Source organism: Pan paniscus, chromosome 3 (genome assembly GCF_029289425.2).
Source record: "Pan paniscus chromosome 3, NHGRI_mPanPan1-v2.0_pri, whole genome shotgun sequence".
NCBI classification, from domain to species: Eukaryota; Metazoa; Chordata; class Mammalia; order Primates; family Hominidae; genus Pan; species Pan paniscus.
In genome coordinates, this window is record NC_073252.2 from 107,635,756 (window position 1) to 107,651,977 (window position 16,222).

The 16,222-nt window shown below is 39.6% G+C and overlaps 2 protein-coding genes across 9 annotated transcripts in view; one reads left to right on the plus strand and one right to left on the minus strand.

The window, feature by feature from the left end:
* Positions 1-2,406, plus strand: part of SEC24B (SEC24 homolog B, COPII coat complex component) — a 107,802-nt gene extending 105,396 nt beyond the window's left edge. For all 8 annotated transcript variants that reach the window (XM_055111705.2, XM_055111706.2, XM_055111707.2 and 5 more), the window contains 2 exons: positions 454-557; positions 1,517-2,406. In XM_055111705.2, coding sequence (XP_054967680.2) covers positions 454-557; positions 1,517-1,631 — 219 coding nt within the window. In that variant the 3' untranslated portion in view covers positions 1,632-2,406. The remainder of the gene's footprint in view (positions 1-453; positions 558-1,516) is intronic.
* LOC100971780 (protein SET-like) lies at positions 1,832-16,212 on the minus strand. The gene has a single exon (XM_063603866.1). It carries the CDS (start codon positions 16,002-16,004, stop codon positions 15,153-15,155), a length of 852 nt encoding a protein of 283 aa, XP_063459936.1. The 5' UTR covers positions 16,005-16,212; the 3' UTR covers positions 1,832-15,152.
* Between the last annotated feature and the right edge of the window lie 10 nt (positions 16,213-16,222).

Sequence of the window (16,222 nt, forward strand, 5' to 3'; positions counted from 1 at the left end):
TTTAAAATTCTTTGCCTTTAAATTAAAGAAAACATGAAATTCTCCCAGAATGGCTGTTTTTAGAATAGGATATAATCATATATAATTGCTAAGGGAATTTGGAATTTAATGGTATCCCCCTTCATTTGAACATTTCCTCTAGAAGAAACATAAAGCCGCCACACAATACTGGTGACATGCTAATCGTTGTTTATGTTTTATTGACTTACCAAGAAAAATATAGTCAGTTAAAATGTCAGTGACATACTTGTCATTGCACATATTTTATTGACTTATCCAGAAAAATATAAACAGATTTTTCAACAGTTTAAATTTTATTTGTGTAGTTGCTGCTGTTGAGGCTAAGAAATAGAGTGCTGGCAGTTGGGGGTGATAGTAGGAATCATGATTTTGTTCTATTACTGCTGAAGTCTATGAGAAAGGAAAGTTTCCTAATTGTATTTCTTTTACCAGACACATCTTCCAGAGCTAGATACACTTTCATCAGAAAGAGCCAGATCCTTCATAACTTGGCTTAGAGACAGCAGACCATTAAGTCCAATCCTTCACATAGTAAAGTAAGTACTTTTGTAACTTAATTATGAAGTTGTCTTTCCTATGTAGTCTGTGGAATTGCTTGTCTTCAAAGCAAACTTTAAATAGTAGCAAAATATATTCTGATGGTAAAATGTTGTTACTTGATTTAAATCCCCTGTATTCCATTTTCTGACATCTCCATGTATTAGTAATTTTTAATTTTCTTTATTTATTTAATTTGAGATAGAGTCTCACTCTGTCACTCAGGCTGCAGTGCAGGGGTGCTACTATCACAGTTCACTGCAGCCTGGACCTCCCATGCTCAAGTAATCCTCCCAACTCAGACTCCCGAGTAGCTGGGACTGCAGGCACTTCCCTCCACACCTGGCTAATTTTTAATTTTTTTTTTTTCTCTTTTTGAGACAAAGTTTCGCTCTTGTCACCCGGGCTGGAGTGCGATGGTGCGATCTCAGCCCACTGCAACCTCTGCGTCCTGGATTCCAGCGATTCGCCTGCCTCAGCCTCCCAAGTAGCTGGGATTACAGGCGCCCACCACCATGCCCAGCTAATTTTTGTATTTTTAATAGAGACAGGGTTTCACCATGTTGGCCAGGCTGGTCTTGAACTCCTCACCTCAGGTGATCCACCCGCCTCGGCCTCTCAAAGTGCTGGGATTACAGGCGTGAGCCACCACGCCCGGCCGATTTTTAAATTTTTTTTTTTTTTTTAAGCAATGGGGATCTTTCTATCTTACCCAGGCTGGTCTTAAACTCCTGGGCTCAAGCAGTCCTCCCACCTTAGCCTCTTAAAGTGCTGAGATTACAGGTGTGAGCTGCCAGCCCAGTAATTTTTAAAATATATACTATTTTTAGAAATATGTACTTTTATTTTATTTGTATAAATTTACAGGATACAAGTGTAATTTTATGAGCTAGATTGCAAAGTGGTGAAATCAGGGCTTTTAAATACGTTTAGACAAATGCCCTTTTCTTTCTTCCAGAGATGAGAGTCCTGCCAAAGCAGAATTTTTTCAGCATTTGATTGAAGACCGGACAGAGGCTGCATTTTCTTACTATGAATTTTTGCTTCATGTTCAGCAGCAGATTTGTAAGTGAAGTAGAATAAAATTGAATAAGAAAAAGATCTATAACATAGGTAAAGCATAATCTGTCAGAGAAGTGCGTGAGAAATTTGAAATGAAGGCATTTGTTAATACAAGATGCAACACACAGCACTCTGAGGCTTTGGTAAAAAGTAAAGGGGAAGAAAGAACTTGACAGATCTTTTTCAACTCAAATTAATGGTAACGATGATGCTGTTTCACCAAGTATATTTTGAATTGGTTTCTACACATTTCCAGTAGTATGGCAGTACAGTGCTCTGTTCATTGCAAGCTGGCAAATTTATGTAGCTATGTGGAATGATATGTCATAATGTAAAATTAGATAAATTCTTTTTTCTTATAATTAATATAACATTTCTGGACTTGAACTCTGGCAAGAGATGCCAAAAGGCATTGGTACCGTGTTACTTGTTTATATGAATTACTTTTTAACAAGGAATGTTTCTTATTCATTAAATGAATTCAACATTTTCTCTGTAAAAACAATAGAGTTTCAGTACATGAACTATAGAAAAAAATCTATATATAATGTACATAAATGTTACATTTGTAAAGAAAATGTAAAAATGTAACTATAGCATATGAATTGCTTAAACTGTGCTGCATTGTTGGATGACAACTCTTTTTGTCACAGTTAGAGAATGAGGTTGACTAATGCATATTATGAATTGAGTCCACAAAGGAACACAAAACTCTTTGTAATTCTGTTAAATCTTTTATGTAGATTTATTTATGATCAGCCTACTAATTAAAACTATTTCGCTTGACAGTATGGTTTGGTGATTTTTTGGGGTTTTTGTTTGATTGGTTTTTTGTGGGGATTGGTGGGTTTTTTTACATACAGGATGTATTGAATTTACTAATTGGGGAAGTGCAGTGATACTGCATTTCAGTTAGTAATATATATGAATCAGGCCAGGCGCGGTGGCTCACGCCTGTAATCCCAGCACTTTGGGAGGCCAAGGTGGGCAGATGACTTGAGGTCAGGTGTTCATGACCTGCCTGACCAACATGATGAAACCCCATCTCTGCTAAAAATAACAAAATTAGCCAGGTGTGCTGGCGGGCACCTGTAATCCTAGCTACTCAGGAGGCTGAAGCAGTAGAATTGCTTGAACCTGGAGGCTGAGGTTGCAGTGAGCCAAGATCACGCCACTGCACTCCAGCCTGGGCAACAGAGTGAGACTCCATCTTAAAAAAAAAAAAAAAGTAATATATATGAATCAATACATTTTCATTAGTCTGTGGACATTACCAAGTACTTATTCTGTTTGTATTCTAAAACAAATGGTGCTACTTTCAAAAATATTCTTAACTAGTAAGTATAATCTTAAATTGTCTTTCTTATTTACATTAGATATTTTTGCCTGCACACTTACAGCAAGAAAATTTTAGTAACACATGTCACTATCCCATTTATTTAATTGACTTTAAGATTGCCATCTTGAATTTTGAAAGTGATTTTCTTCTGATCAAGAAACCTCTCATTCACTAACAACTTATTTACTATAAAAAACTCTTAAGGATCCATTAGATTATGGGACATAATTTTATTCTGTACACTATGAAAGTCCCCATCAACAAACTTTGGAAGGAAAAAGACTCTGCCAGGCATGGTGGCTCATGCCTATAATCCTAGCACTTTGAGGGACCAAAGCAAGCAGATGGCTTGAGCCCAGAGGTTCGAGACCAGCCTGGGCAACATCGGGGAAACCCTGTCTCTACAAAAATGCAAACAAATTAGCCAGGGATTGTGTGCATCTGTAGTCCCACCTACTCAGGAGGCTAAGGTGGAAGGACATCCTGAGCCGAGGAGGTCAAGGTCGCAATGAGCTCTGACCACACCACCGCACTCAGTCTGGGAGATAGAGTGAAGCCCTGTCTCAAAAAAAAAAAAAAAGAAAAAGAAAAAGGCTTGCTGTGTAGTGGGTTATTTTTACTGTTTTTGTGCTTTCATGGATCTCATTTCTTTGGCTAAAAATAAAAGTACTCTCACATTCCCTGCTGGAAATGAGAGGTTAAATGACTCACCCTAAATGACATTACTTACTAATTAGTGACAATGCTAATAGTAAAAATCCAAATGTTCTCCCTACCCACAACCTACTCCCACCCCACCCCCCACCCACAGGACCATACTTGTCCCTATACCATGCTGCCTCTAGCAAGAGAGAATCTGAACATTAAGAGAAACTAAGCCAGGCATGGTGGTGCCTTCCTGTAGTCCCACCTATTTGGGAGGCTGAGGCAGAAGAATCACTTGAACCTGGGAGGCAGAGGTTGCAGTGAGCCGAGATTGCACCACTGCACTCCAACCTGGGCAAGAGCCAGACTTCAACTCAAAAAAAAAGAGAGAGAAACTTTAGTACTCTAAGGCCAACTAAATACTGCAATTTTACCATAAAAAGTATAATTCTTCTTTATAAAAGACAAAAATCTTTTGTCTGGATATTTTGTCTCTCATTCAATAAATATTTGTAAGCATTTAATGCTTGCCAGATATTGTTCCAGGCACAAAATAAAATCTTCACTTCCACAAAGCTTATACTCTGAAGTGAGAACGTAGAAGACTGGGGAGAGGCAAAAATCATTTTATGTAATTTGTAAGTGTGATATATAATTCTATGTAAGTATGGTGAATGTTACAAAGAAAAATAAAGCTCGGAAAGGAGATGGAAAATACTGTTTTTGATAGTGACCAGGAAAGGCTCTTTTAAGAAGATGAGAGTTGAGCAGAGAGCTAAAGCCACATAGATACCTGGAACAAGAGCTGTCCAAATAGGAGAGCTTTGTGGTAGATGAATGTAGAACTTACCTTGCGAGTGCTCTTTTCTCTGTGAAAGAAGCAACAGAATTATCAGCTGAAAGGGTGTAAGAGGGTTAGAGGTTTTGCAAAATAATCTAGGAGAGTAAGATGTTGAATTTACTACTGGTATGTAATAGGATTGTGAGGACCCATCTTGGGCTGTGAGTCGAACTTAAAATAAAACTAATAAGCATAACTGTACCTCTTTCCTCTAGCTATATTCAGTGCTTGGTAGGAAGTCGGATTTAACCACAGTTGGGTACAAGGAACAGAGGAGGAGCAAGGGAATTTAGGATGTATACAAGGGAGTGACTCATTTAAGCTACAAGAGCACAAAATGGGTGATGGATAGAGATGGGTAGAGATGGGTAGCGGGCTTAGTTGTTTGGAGGTCCCATTGAGGTTAAAAAGCTATTAAGAGTATAGGTGTCAGAAAGAATGAGTTGGAAAGATAAAATGTAGTGGTTAGGATATGAAAAGCTTGGAATTGAGATTTGGGGGAAGTTTAGATAATGACAAGACTAGGGGGAATGAGTGGTTGAGATGTTATTAAAGATAACTAGAGGTAGGGAGGTGAGAACTTAGAGCCCAGGATTTCAAATGGATCATCTATTTGATTATTAAAATTATCCCCCAAAAATGACAGGAATAATGCTGGGGACACGGAGACTGTAAATGATTGCAATAAGGAGGAGTGGCAAGGGGATATGCTGAGGACCTGAGGTAGGCAAGGAGGAAGAAGAATCTGGATGCCAACAGAGGAGTAGAGGGATGCCTGCCTGGGGTTTAGGATCAAACACAGCCATCCTTTGACAGGTTTGGAGGAAGGTAATATCCTCAAGACAGCCAGGTTTCAGTTAGCGTGTGTGGAGACTGACATAAACCAAAATATAGGCACAACGAGAGTAATCCTGATGGGAGGTGGATAATCCATTCTCATTGCCTCCTAATGGGACAAGTCTCTTTGGCCATTTGCTTTGTGAGGCAGGGAGTGTTGGGTGAGAGGAAGGGGTATGCTTGTCAGGAATTCTGTGAGCTGCTTTTTCAACTAACTAAAAAAAGGTAGTGGTTCTTAGTGTTATTGGTAGGGATGGGATCAGAATTTCCTGGGCGAGCTTTTTGGATACCTCAATTCATATTCACTACCTGATTAGGGGCTTGGCCAGAGATACACTAAAATGCATACATTAATGTATTAAAAGTATTCATACATTAATATGTATATATGTGTGTGGCAAATACTATTTGATAGCTATTTGGGGATTTGACTGTTACATATTCAACTTGTGAGGCTAGGAAAGGCACATATTAGCAAAGTGTTATATTAAAGAAACCGTGAGCCCTCCTCTTCTAAGTATCTTCTCACTAAAATACTTTTGAAGACATAGGAAAAGAGGAAAACTCACAACAAAGTTGAAAATAACATTGCAGACATTATCTAGATAGAACTAAAAATTACTGAAAGAAGACGATTTATGAAAAAAAATAAACACTTAGCCGGGTGTGATGGCTCACACTTGTAATCCCAACACTTTGGCAGGTCCAGGTGGGAGGATCTCTTGAGGCCAGGAGTTTGAGACCAGCCTGGGCGGCACAGCAAGACCCCATCTCCATAAAAAATAAAAAATTAGCCAGTTGTGGTAGTGTGTGCCTGTAGTCCTAGCTGCCTGGGAGGCTGAGGTGAGAGGATTACTTGGGCCCGGGAGTTTGAGGCTGCAGTGAGCTACAACTGCACCACTGTAATCCAGCCTTGATGACAGAGCAAGACTGTCTGAAAGAAAAAAAAAAACATACACATTTTTAAAGAAAAAAAATAACACTCAAGCTATGTTTGGCACATGAAACCTGAAAAACAAAAATAGAAGATACTAATTCATTCATCTTTTGCCTCTGAATTCAGAGACAGGATCTGTATCAACCAGCAAATTGGTATCCTCCTCCTGCCTGCATTCTTATAATAACCATAAGAAGTAGTACGTAATATAAAACAAGTGGGCAGGAAGTGTGTATGTGTACTTGGCTTAAGTGGAGAAGGTAGCCATAATCAGGGGACACAGAAACTATTAATGTATTCATTGCCTTCAGATTTGGCATGGGCAGATCCAAAAATTAATTATTTTTTGTTTCCTTTAGTAAACAATGCACAGTTCTGTGGATTTTTACTTTTGGACCAATCAGCATTACTTACAAGTAATTACTTACTAGTAATGTTATTACTTACTAATAAGTGAATTACAAAAGACCACTAAAATTTGTTTCCACAAATGAAAATCAGTGTTTTATTAGAGTTTGCTTAGGATTCTACTTATAAGATGCCTGGTCCCTGTACAAGGTTTATAATTTTGCAAGAATGCACAAAAGTGTATATACAGATACTGTCACACAGCAGGTCAGACAGCTGACAGAAACTATCCTACGGTCAGTACTCAAGCATTTTCTTATGAATGTATTATCTTGTTGGGAGGTGTTCATGGTTTTTCTGCTATTTTTGCATTTCAGATATGTATTATTTTAGCTTGATAGCCATTGAGATTGCTATAGATTATTTGATTTGTATATAATGATGTATGTATGCATATTTCACTATATTTTTCTATTTTTCTATAACTGGGTTTTAAATATTTTTGGTAGAAAAATAATTATACTTTCATTGCTAAAAATAAATATGCATAACCTACCCCTCTATATTGCTTATAACATTTTGATGATGTAGCCAGTGAATATGTGCTAATTTAAATAACTTGTATATAGAATTAAGCCAACTGCCATATTATAACTGGTTTCTTTTTAACTTAATAGGATATTGTTTTATAATATTAAATCATATGTTTAAGCTCATTCTCTTTAAAAATAAACAATAAGCAATTTCTATATATTCCTCTCAAGTCTTTATTACTTAGGAATTTGCTTTAGAGCAGGGATTGTATTTTGGATTTTCCTTATACTTCTTATCCCACTTCACATATCCCCAGGTACTCTTCCCAAGACAGAATACATGGCAGAGACACATTTAAATTTAATTGAACAACTGCAAAAGCTTATTAGCCTTTCTTATAGTGGAGTCATTTCACAGTGACCCTTGGGAAATCTGTAAAACATACCAGTTAGAAGGACTTTTTCCCATTCTTAATGAAAGTTTTTATGGATCTTTTTCCCCTGTAGTCAATTTCTTTAAATTCTGCTTCTTTGGGGCTTAGGTCTTATGACTTGCATAGTAACAATAGGAAACGCCTATTACATGCGCTTCCTATGGAACCAGAAAAATTCTAATAGCGTGGAAGATACTGTGTCTCTAGCCTGTCTCCTATTAGTTATCAAAAGCTGGTAAGTAAGTAATTATGTGCAGAGTTAGGAATGATAGAGGTAAATGGAGAAATGGATGAATAAGATGTTTAACAAGAAAGGTCAAAACTTAAAGCTGAGTTATTTAATAACTAAGACCCTGAGTACTGTGTTCACAAGCAAAAAGTGGTCTTTCAAAAGGTTTTTACCAAAAATGTAGTGAACCTAAATCGTCTTCATAGCATTTATGGCACTCTTTTGGGTCATAATCTGGGAAGGAGTGAGGACAAAATTGGGGTGGAGAATGAGTAGGAACCAGAAGAATAACTTTGAAAGGAAAAGAAGGTAAATGTACATCATTACAGGGGCTGTCCTTTGTTCACATCCAGGCTTTGCAAATGCTGCTCCACTGCTTGGAAAACACTGTCTTTCATTCCCTTCCTGGCTTTCTTAGCACTTACTCCTCCTTATCCTTCAGAATTCAGCCTAGGGATCATTACCTCCTGGCAGCCTCTCCTGATGGCTCTCTCATCTGGGTTAAATACTCCTTCCTGTGTGTATCCATAACACATTCTCATCTCTATTGTAGCCCCCATCAGACTGTGTTACAACTGACATTCTCCCTCAAACATGGGAACCAGGTTCTCTTCGTCATAGTGCCCCCTATACCTGACATATAGTAGGCATTTAGGAAATGTTTGTTGAACCAGTTTTTCCTAGAGACAGGGTCTTGCTAGACTGGAGTGCAGTGGTATTGATCATAGCTCACTGCAGCCTCAAACTCTTGGGCTCAAGGGATCCTCCTGCTTCAGCCTCCTGAGCGGCTGGGACTATAGGCATGTACTACCATGCCTGGCTAATTATTTTTGGTAGAGACAAGATATTGCTATGTTGCCCAGGCTGGTACTGAACTCCTGGGCTCAGGCGATCCTCCCACCTCAGCCTCCCAAAGCACTGAGATTACAGGTGTGAGCCACTGTGTCCAGCAGAACCAATGTTATTCCAAGCTAGATAGAAAATGCACTGAAGACCTGTGAATAAAAATAAAGACAGTTTCAGTTGGATAAGAGGAGAAACATACTATACTACACTAGATAGAAATTGAAAGAAAATCTGACATAGAATGAGAATGGTGCCAGAAGGTAGATAATAAACCTTATGAAAATTCAGGAGTATACCACCTCAAAGTTGAGTTTCAGTGGTCTGGAGCATCTTGCAAAATCCCCACTAATGTAGAAGACAAATTGCTGCTCCCTGTGCCACCTTCTATAATGCAAGGCACAGTGCTTGGTGGCTTTTTTTTTTTTTTTTTTGGAAGCTATGTATACATTTCAGTGTGTCACTGTACTCCATTACCAAGTAACCTGTAAGGCTGCCAATCTGAGGTGTGGTTAGAGCAAAAGAAGCCTCTACATCAACTCAGACTTCAGTGCAAACTGCTTTGCCACATGGGCTTTATTGACCCAGCAGATCCAACTTGGGAGTGTCTGTGGCAAATACAAATGCCACATCAAGCCTCAACTGGAGAGTCAGACTTCTCTAGGGTTTTAGAGCAGAGCCATACCCTCTTCTGCAAAAAAAAAAAACAACCAAAAACTTACCTTTGTGAGAGTAGCTCTTATATTGCTATTGAGCTGCCTACTACAGGATGTCAAATGTCCTTGGGATCTATGCTGACCAGTGTGAACCAAGCAGTAGAAGTGAACATGCACAATAGCGATCTATCGTTAAGTGGCAGCTTAACATTAGTATATAAGGGATTAGGCTCAGCAGATCCTGAAGTCAGTTGCACGAGCTGGCAGCTCTGACTCATGACACCTGCTCCTGCTGCATGGCTTCCTTTCCCTGCATTCACATTTATGGCCTCATGGGGATGTTTTCCTATAATCAGTTAAGGGAGAAACTAAAACCTGAATTTAAGACAAAGTGCTGGCATCAACTGGTCTGCTATAGTATTAGTCTAATAATAAAGAAATCCTCTTTGTGGGCAAAACTTCAAGCAGTACATTGATCGCCACTTTGTCTAGACTATGTACCTCTCAAAAGATGTAGATCTATGTAGCTTCATAGGCAATGGCAAATGACTAGATGACAAAGGTCTTGGTAGGAACAGGATTAGAAAATTGGTGACAAGGAGGTTTGGAGAAGAGGGATTTGAATGAACTTCACGAAATGGACACAGCAAATGAGATAATTATGTTCCATATCAATGCACCCCAAAGGGCATCTGCAGCAAAATTTGTCCATCTCAGTCAGGTGGAGAAGGTGACCCATCCTGTGAATATCAGCCTCTTTCTGTAGCCACCCCAGTATTTGCTCAATGGTTCATGTACAAAGTTGCCATACTTGTAAAGATAGAAGCTATGTGTGGGCTAAATATTATGGATGTCCCTTCACCAAGGCTGATCTGTCTACTGCCACTGTTATTTCTAAGCGTTGTCAGCTGAGACCTTCTTTGATTCCTCAATATGGCATCATTCCTTGGGGAAAACTAGTAGCCACCTGATATGTTGATTACATTGTACCCCTTTGATCATGGAGCATTTGTCCCCAATGGAATAGACACACAATCTGGATATGGATTTGCCTGCCCTGCTTGCAGTGTTTCTGCTACCACCACCATCTGTGGGCTTACAGAATGCCTTCATCACTGCCATATGACCTCCACAGCATTGCTTCTGATCAAGGAACTCATAGCAAAAGAAGTGTGTTAATGGGAATTCACTGCTCTTACTACAACCTGTCACCCTGATGTGGTTTGGATTTGTGTCCCTGCCCAAATCTCATGACGAATTGTAATCCCCAAGGTTGGAGGAGGGGCCTGGTGGGAGGTGATTAGATTGGATCATGGGGGCAGATTTCCCCCTTGCTGTTCTTGTGATAGTGAGTTCTTATGAGATCAGATTGTTTAAAAGTGTGTAGCACCTACCCCTGATCTCTCTTCCTTCTTCTCTGGTCATGTAAGACGTGCCTGCTTCCCCTTTGCCTTTGGCCATGATTTTACATTTCCTCGGGCCTCCCCAGTCATGCTTCCTGTACAGCCTGTGGAATTGTGAGTCAGTTAAGCCTTTTATGTCTAAATTACCCAGTCTCAAGTAGCTCTTTATAGCAATGCAGGAACAGACTACTACATACCCCAAAAAGCAGCTGACCTGGCAGAAAGGTGGAATGTTCTTCTGATGACTCAGTTATGGTGATGGTTGGAGTATCATCCTACAGGATACAGTATATGCTTTGAATAAGCAACCAACATTTTTCCCCTGTAGCCAGACACACAGGTCTAAGAATCAAGAATTGAAAGTGAAATCATTCCCTTAATATAGTCCCCAAATTTTAGGGTCTTAGTTTACAAAGGAGAGATGCTTAGTTCTCAAAGGGACACAGCAATGTTCCCACTGTATTGGAAGTTACGAGTATTACCTAGCCATTTTGGGTTCCTTTTGTCAACAACCAGAAGAAGAATCATCCTGATTATGAAGAGGAATTGATTTGCTGTGACATAATGGGGCAAGGAGGACTATATCGAAAATCTAGAGGATTTTTCCAGAGTGCCTCTTAATACTTCTATGTTCAGTACTAAAAGTTAAAGAAATATAGCAGCCTAATAAAAGAATGGATCACTAATGATTCAAACTCTTCGAAAGTAAGATTTGCATCTCCCACCAGGTAAAGAATGCCAACCAACCAACATTCCGTACTGTGCTGAAGGGAAATTAGAAGACAGTCTGAGAGGTATAGTGGGAATAAATTTGATAGTGAAAAAGAATTCAGTTCTAGCACTGGATCTGTCACATTATGTTAGACTGACTGTAATAGAAAGAATATGGGTTTGCAAGCCAAACAGAACAAAATTTGAATTATAGTTCCTCTGTTAGCTGTGTTACCTGGGGTAAGTCTCTAAACTTCTCTGAGCTTTCATATCCCTACTAGAGAATAATGGTAAGAGTTTTGTGAGAATTATATGGAACGAGTATGTAAAGTTTCTTGTGCAGCACCTTACTTGTAGTAAATACATGATAAATGGCAGTCAATGTCTTAACAAAATAACAGCACAACAGTAATAATAGTAATAATACTCCCACATTGAGCCTGCCCTTTGCCCTCCTATCACTTTCCACCTTCACTGCAATTATTCCACACTGGACATGGAAAACCAAAATATTATCATGTGGGCTGCTGCTACCTCCACTTTTACTGTGATCGATGTATTCACTACACTTTTTTGCTTCAGACCATCCAGTACAGATGGGTATACAGAAAGAAGCAAGTAGTCTTAGTTCATTACATGTACATACCATCAGACTTCAAAACTCGATGCTCACCAGTAAGTCACAATTGTGGGTTTTTTTTGTTTGTTTGTTTTTGCTATCAGGTTTATTCCAAAAAGACTATCTCAGGCTTTTGACCTATCTCTTTATTACAATAGTGGTTATGACCTCTTAAGCCTCTGAGCCTGTAAACATGCTGTTCCTCCTGCTAAGAACTCATCTTTACTTTTTTATCTGGTTAGCTGCTCTTCCTCCTTCAGTTATTAGTGTGTACTGATGCCAGCCTGTCCCTTACCACTAGCTTAGGTGGGGTCTCCCTGCTGTATGTTCACATAGCCCTTGTAGTTTTATAACCTTTATGTCACTCTACTTAATTACTTGTTCACTAGGTGAACAAGCTTCCCCACTAGGTTCTGTGTAAGTAAGAACACAGAACTCATCTTTAAAAAAAAAAGTTCTTAAGTGTCAATTAAAAATTTTTTTTTTATTTCAATAGTTTTGTGGGGTACAGGTGGTTTTGGTTACATGGATAAGTCCTTCAGTGGTGATTTCTGTGATTTTGATGCACCCATCACCATTACCCAAGCAGTATACACTGTACCTAATATGTAGTCTTTTTTTTTTTTTTTTTTTTTTTTTTGAGTTGGAGTCTTGCTCTGTCACCCAGGCTGGAGTGCAGTGGCTAATCTTGGCTCACTGCAACCTCTGCCTCCCAGATTCAAGCGATTCTCATGCCTCAGCCACCCGAGTAACTGGGACTACAGGCACACACGACCATGCCCGGCTAATTTTTGTATTTTTAGTAGAGATGGAGTTTTGCCATTTTGGCCAGGCTAGTCTTGAACTCCTGGCCTCAAGCGATCCATCCGCCCCGGCCTCCCAAAGTGCTGGGACTACAGGCATGAGCCACCGTGCCTGACCCCACTATGTAGTCTTTTATCCCTCACCCCCACCCAACCTTCCCCACACCTGAATCCCCAAAGTACATTATATCATTCTTACATCTTTGCATCCTCATAGCTTAGCCCCTGCTTATAAGCGAGAACATACTATATTTGGTTTTCCATTCTGGAGTTATTTCACTTAGAATAATGGCCCCCAGCTCCATCTAAGTTGCTACAAAGGACATTATTTTGTTTTTTATGGCTGAGTAGTATTTCATGGTGTGTGTGTATATATATACACACCACATTTTCTTTATTTACTTGGGTGATGGGCATTCAGGTTTGTTCCATATTTTTGCAGTTGCAAATTGTGCTGCTGTAAACGTGTGTGCACGTGTCTTTTTCATATAATGAATTCTTTTCCTTCGAGTAGATACACAATAGTGGGATTGCTGGATTGAATGGTAGATCTACTTTTAATTCTTTAAGGAATCTTCATATTGTTTTCCATAGTGGTTGGACTAGTTTACATTAGCACCAGCAGTATAAAAGTGTTTTCTTTTCACCACGTCTACACCAACATCTATTGTTTTTTTCACTTCTTAATTATGGCTATTCTTGCAGGAGTAAGTTGGTATCTCATTGTGGTTTTAATTTGCATTTCCCTGATAATTAGTGATGTTGAGCATTTTTTGATATGTTTGTGGGCTGTTTGTATAAGCTTTTGAGAATTGTCTATTCACATCCTTTGCCCACTTTTTGATGGGATTATTTGTGTTTTTCTTGCTGATTTGTTTGAGTTCTTTGTAGATTCTGGATATTAGTCCTTTGACAAATACATAGTTTGTGAATATAGAAACTCATCGTTTTTATTCATCACTCTACCATCAGCCTAGAAGAGTGTCTGGCAAATCCTCTTGTACTACTAACCACAAGTTTGTGTGTTTCTATTATTTTTTAAAGTGGTTGTAGTTTTTTGGGGTTTGTTTTTTTGAGACAGATTCTTGCTCTGTCACCCAGGCTGGAGTGCAATGGAGTGATCTCGGCTCACTGCAACCTCTGCCTCCCAGGTTCAAGAGATTCTCCTGTCTCAGCCTCCCGAGTAGCTGGGATTACAGGTGCACACCACCATGCCTGGCTAATTTTTTGTATTTTAGTAGAGATGGGGTTTCACCATGTTGCCCAGGCTGTTCTCAAACTCCTGAGCTCAGGCAATCCACCCACCTCGGTCTCCCAAAGTGCTAGGATTATAGGCGTGAGCCACTGTGCCCAGCCTAAAGGTGGTTGTAGTTTTAAAGTCCTGTTTTATTATTGATCTATTAAATTTATTCAGCAGATATTTGAGAACCTACTACTTAGGTGCTGGTGATAGAGCAGTGAACAAAACAGACAAGGTCCCTTCTGTCATGGAGCTTACATTCCAGTTGGGGGAGACAGATTTTAAAAGTATGTAATATGTCAGGTAATGATTAAATGCTAAAGGGAAAAAAAAGCAGAGTAAGGGCTAACTGGCAGGAAGTAGAAGTTAATGCAACCAACCGCATCTCAGCTCACTGCAACCTCCGCCTGCTGGGTTCAAGCGATTCTCCTGCCTCAGTCTCCCGAGTACCTGGGATTACAGGTGACTGCCACCACGCCCAACTAATCTTTGTATTTTTTTAGTAGAGACGGGGTTTCACCATGTTGGCCAGGGTGGTCTCGAACTCCTGACCTCAGGTGATTCACCCGCGTCGGCCTCCCAAAGTGCTGGGATTACAGGCGTGAGCCACTGCACCCAGCCAACCCCATTTTTAAAAGTTTTTTTTTTCTTTTTTTTAAACAAGAGAAAATAGATACATGTTGGTCAGTGCTAACTGTCCATATTCACATAGACACACAGTGTACTTTCTGAGCCCAATATACAGAGAAAGGAGGCAAGAAGCTAGAATTCTATGCACTGCTACGCAGGAGCCTAGCACTCTCCAGCTTCCAGCAGAGTGAAGGGAGCAGGTTTTTCTTTTTTCCCACAGAACTTGGTGGTGTTGATTCCATACAGTTTTTATTCAGACAGGAAGGGATAAAAATGAATTTCGAACAGAAAGGGGTAGAGACTCTTTTCTCAATGTAGTCTGCTCAAGATACTTCCCCCAATTAAGTGTAGAGAAAAGAGACCTCAAGAATAGGGCGACTGAGCACAGGAGGCAAAAACAAAACAAAATAAAACAGACTACAACTTGCTCCCAGGGACTGGAGAAAATTTAAAAAGGGGAAGGTTGGAATCCATCAGTATTCTATTAGTCATCTCTTTCATCCTCCTCTCCTTCCTGGCCTTCATCATCATCTTCTTCACCTTCATCTTCATCCCCTTCTTCATCAGTGTCTTCTAATCCTTCCTCCTCCTCCTCATTATCATCTTCTCCTTCTTCATCATCCATATGGGGAACCAAGTAGTACTGTAATGGGTTTGGCCAAATATCATCTTTGATGTCCTCTCCTAAGTCATCGGCCCCTGCATCAGAATGGTCAGTAAACCAGGTCAAGAAGCTCTCTGGTGCCTCATGCTGCCTCTTCCTGCTGGCTTTATTCTGCATTTGACTTAAACGTTTCGTCACATCCTTTCCAGATTTCCATTTGATTTCAGTGGATTTTGAAGATGGATTACCACTCTCATTCAGATGAAATTCTTTGGAGAGAACTTTATTTTCAAAGTAAGGATTTTCATCAAAATAAAAATCTACTCTGTAACCTGATTTAATATCTTCAAATTCTGTCACTTCAACTCTGGTCAAATAATGCAACGTCTCTTCGTTTTCCTTCCCAAGCAGTGCAGACACTTGTAAATGATTGCCAAATGTTGTTACCCCCAAATTTAGGATTTTAGAGATCAATTCTGACCTCTTCTGAAAAAATGGTTGGCGGAGTTTGTTATATTTCTGTTCTACTTTCAAAATCTCTTCATTGTCTTGTTCATTAAGTCTGTCTATTTCATTTTGTATTTCATCAATGTGTTCAATTGCTTCTTGCTGTTCTTTTTCGCCCTTCTTTGGCAAGCCTACAGAGGCCGAAGTCTCCTCTGGTCTCAGAACAGGAGGTGGTCTTGGTGTCTTCTTTCGAGACAGGAGGGAAGACTGGCATTTGGGGGCCATGCTGCTAGGGAAGCCCAAGAACCAGACCACCAGTCTCCTTGCTCTTCAGGAAGCAGGCAGAAAACTCCAATTTCTTATATTTAATTTCATGAACATAGCTTATATGTTAGCAAGTTTAAGGTCATTTTTGAGATTCCCTTTGAGGCCCACCATGTGGGCATTACATTGTGAATCATCCATATGTGTTTGAAATAATGTGTACTCTCATTTGGGTACAG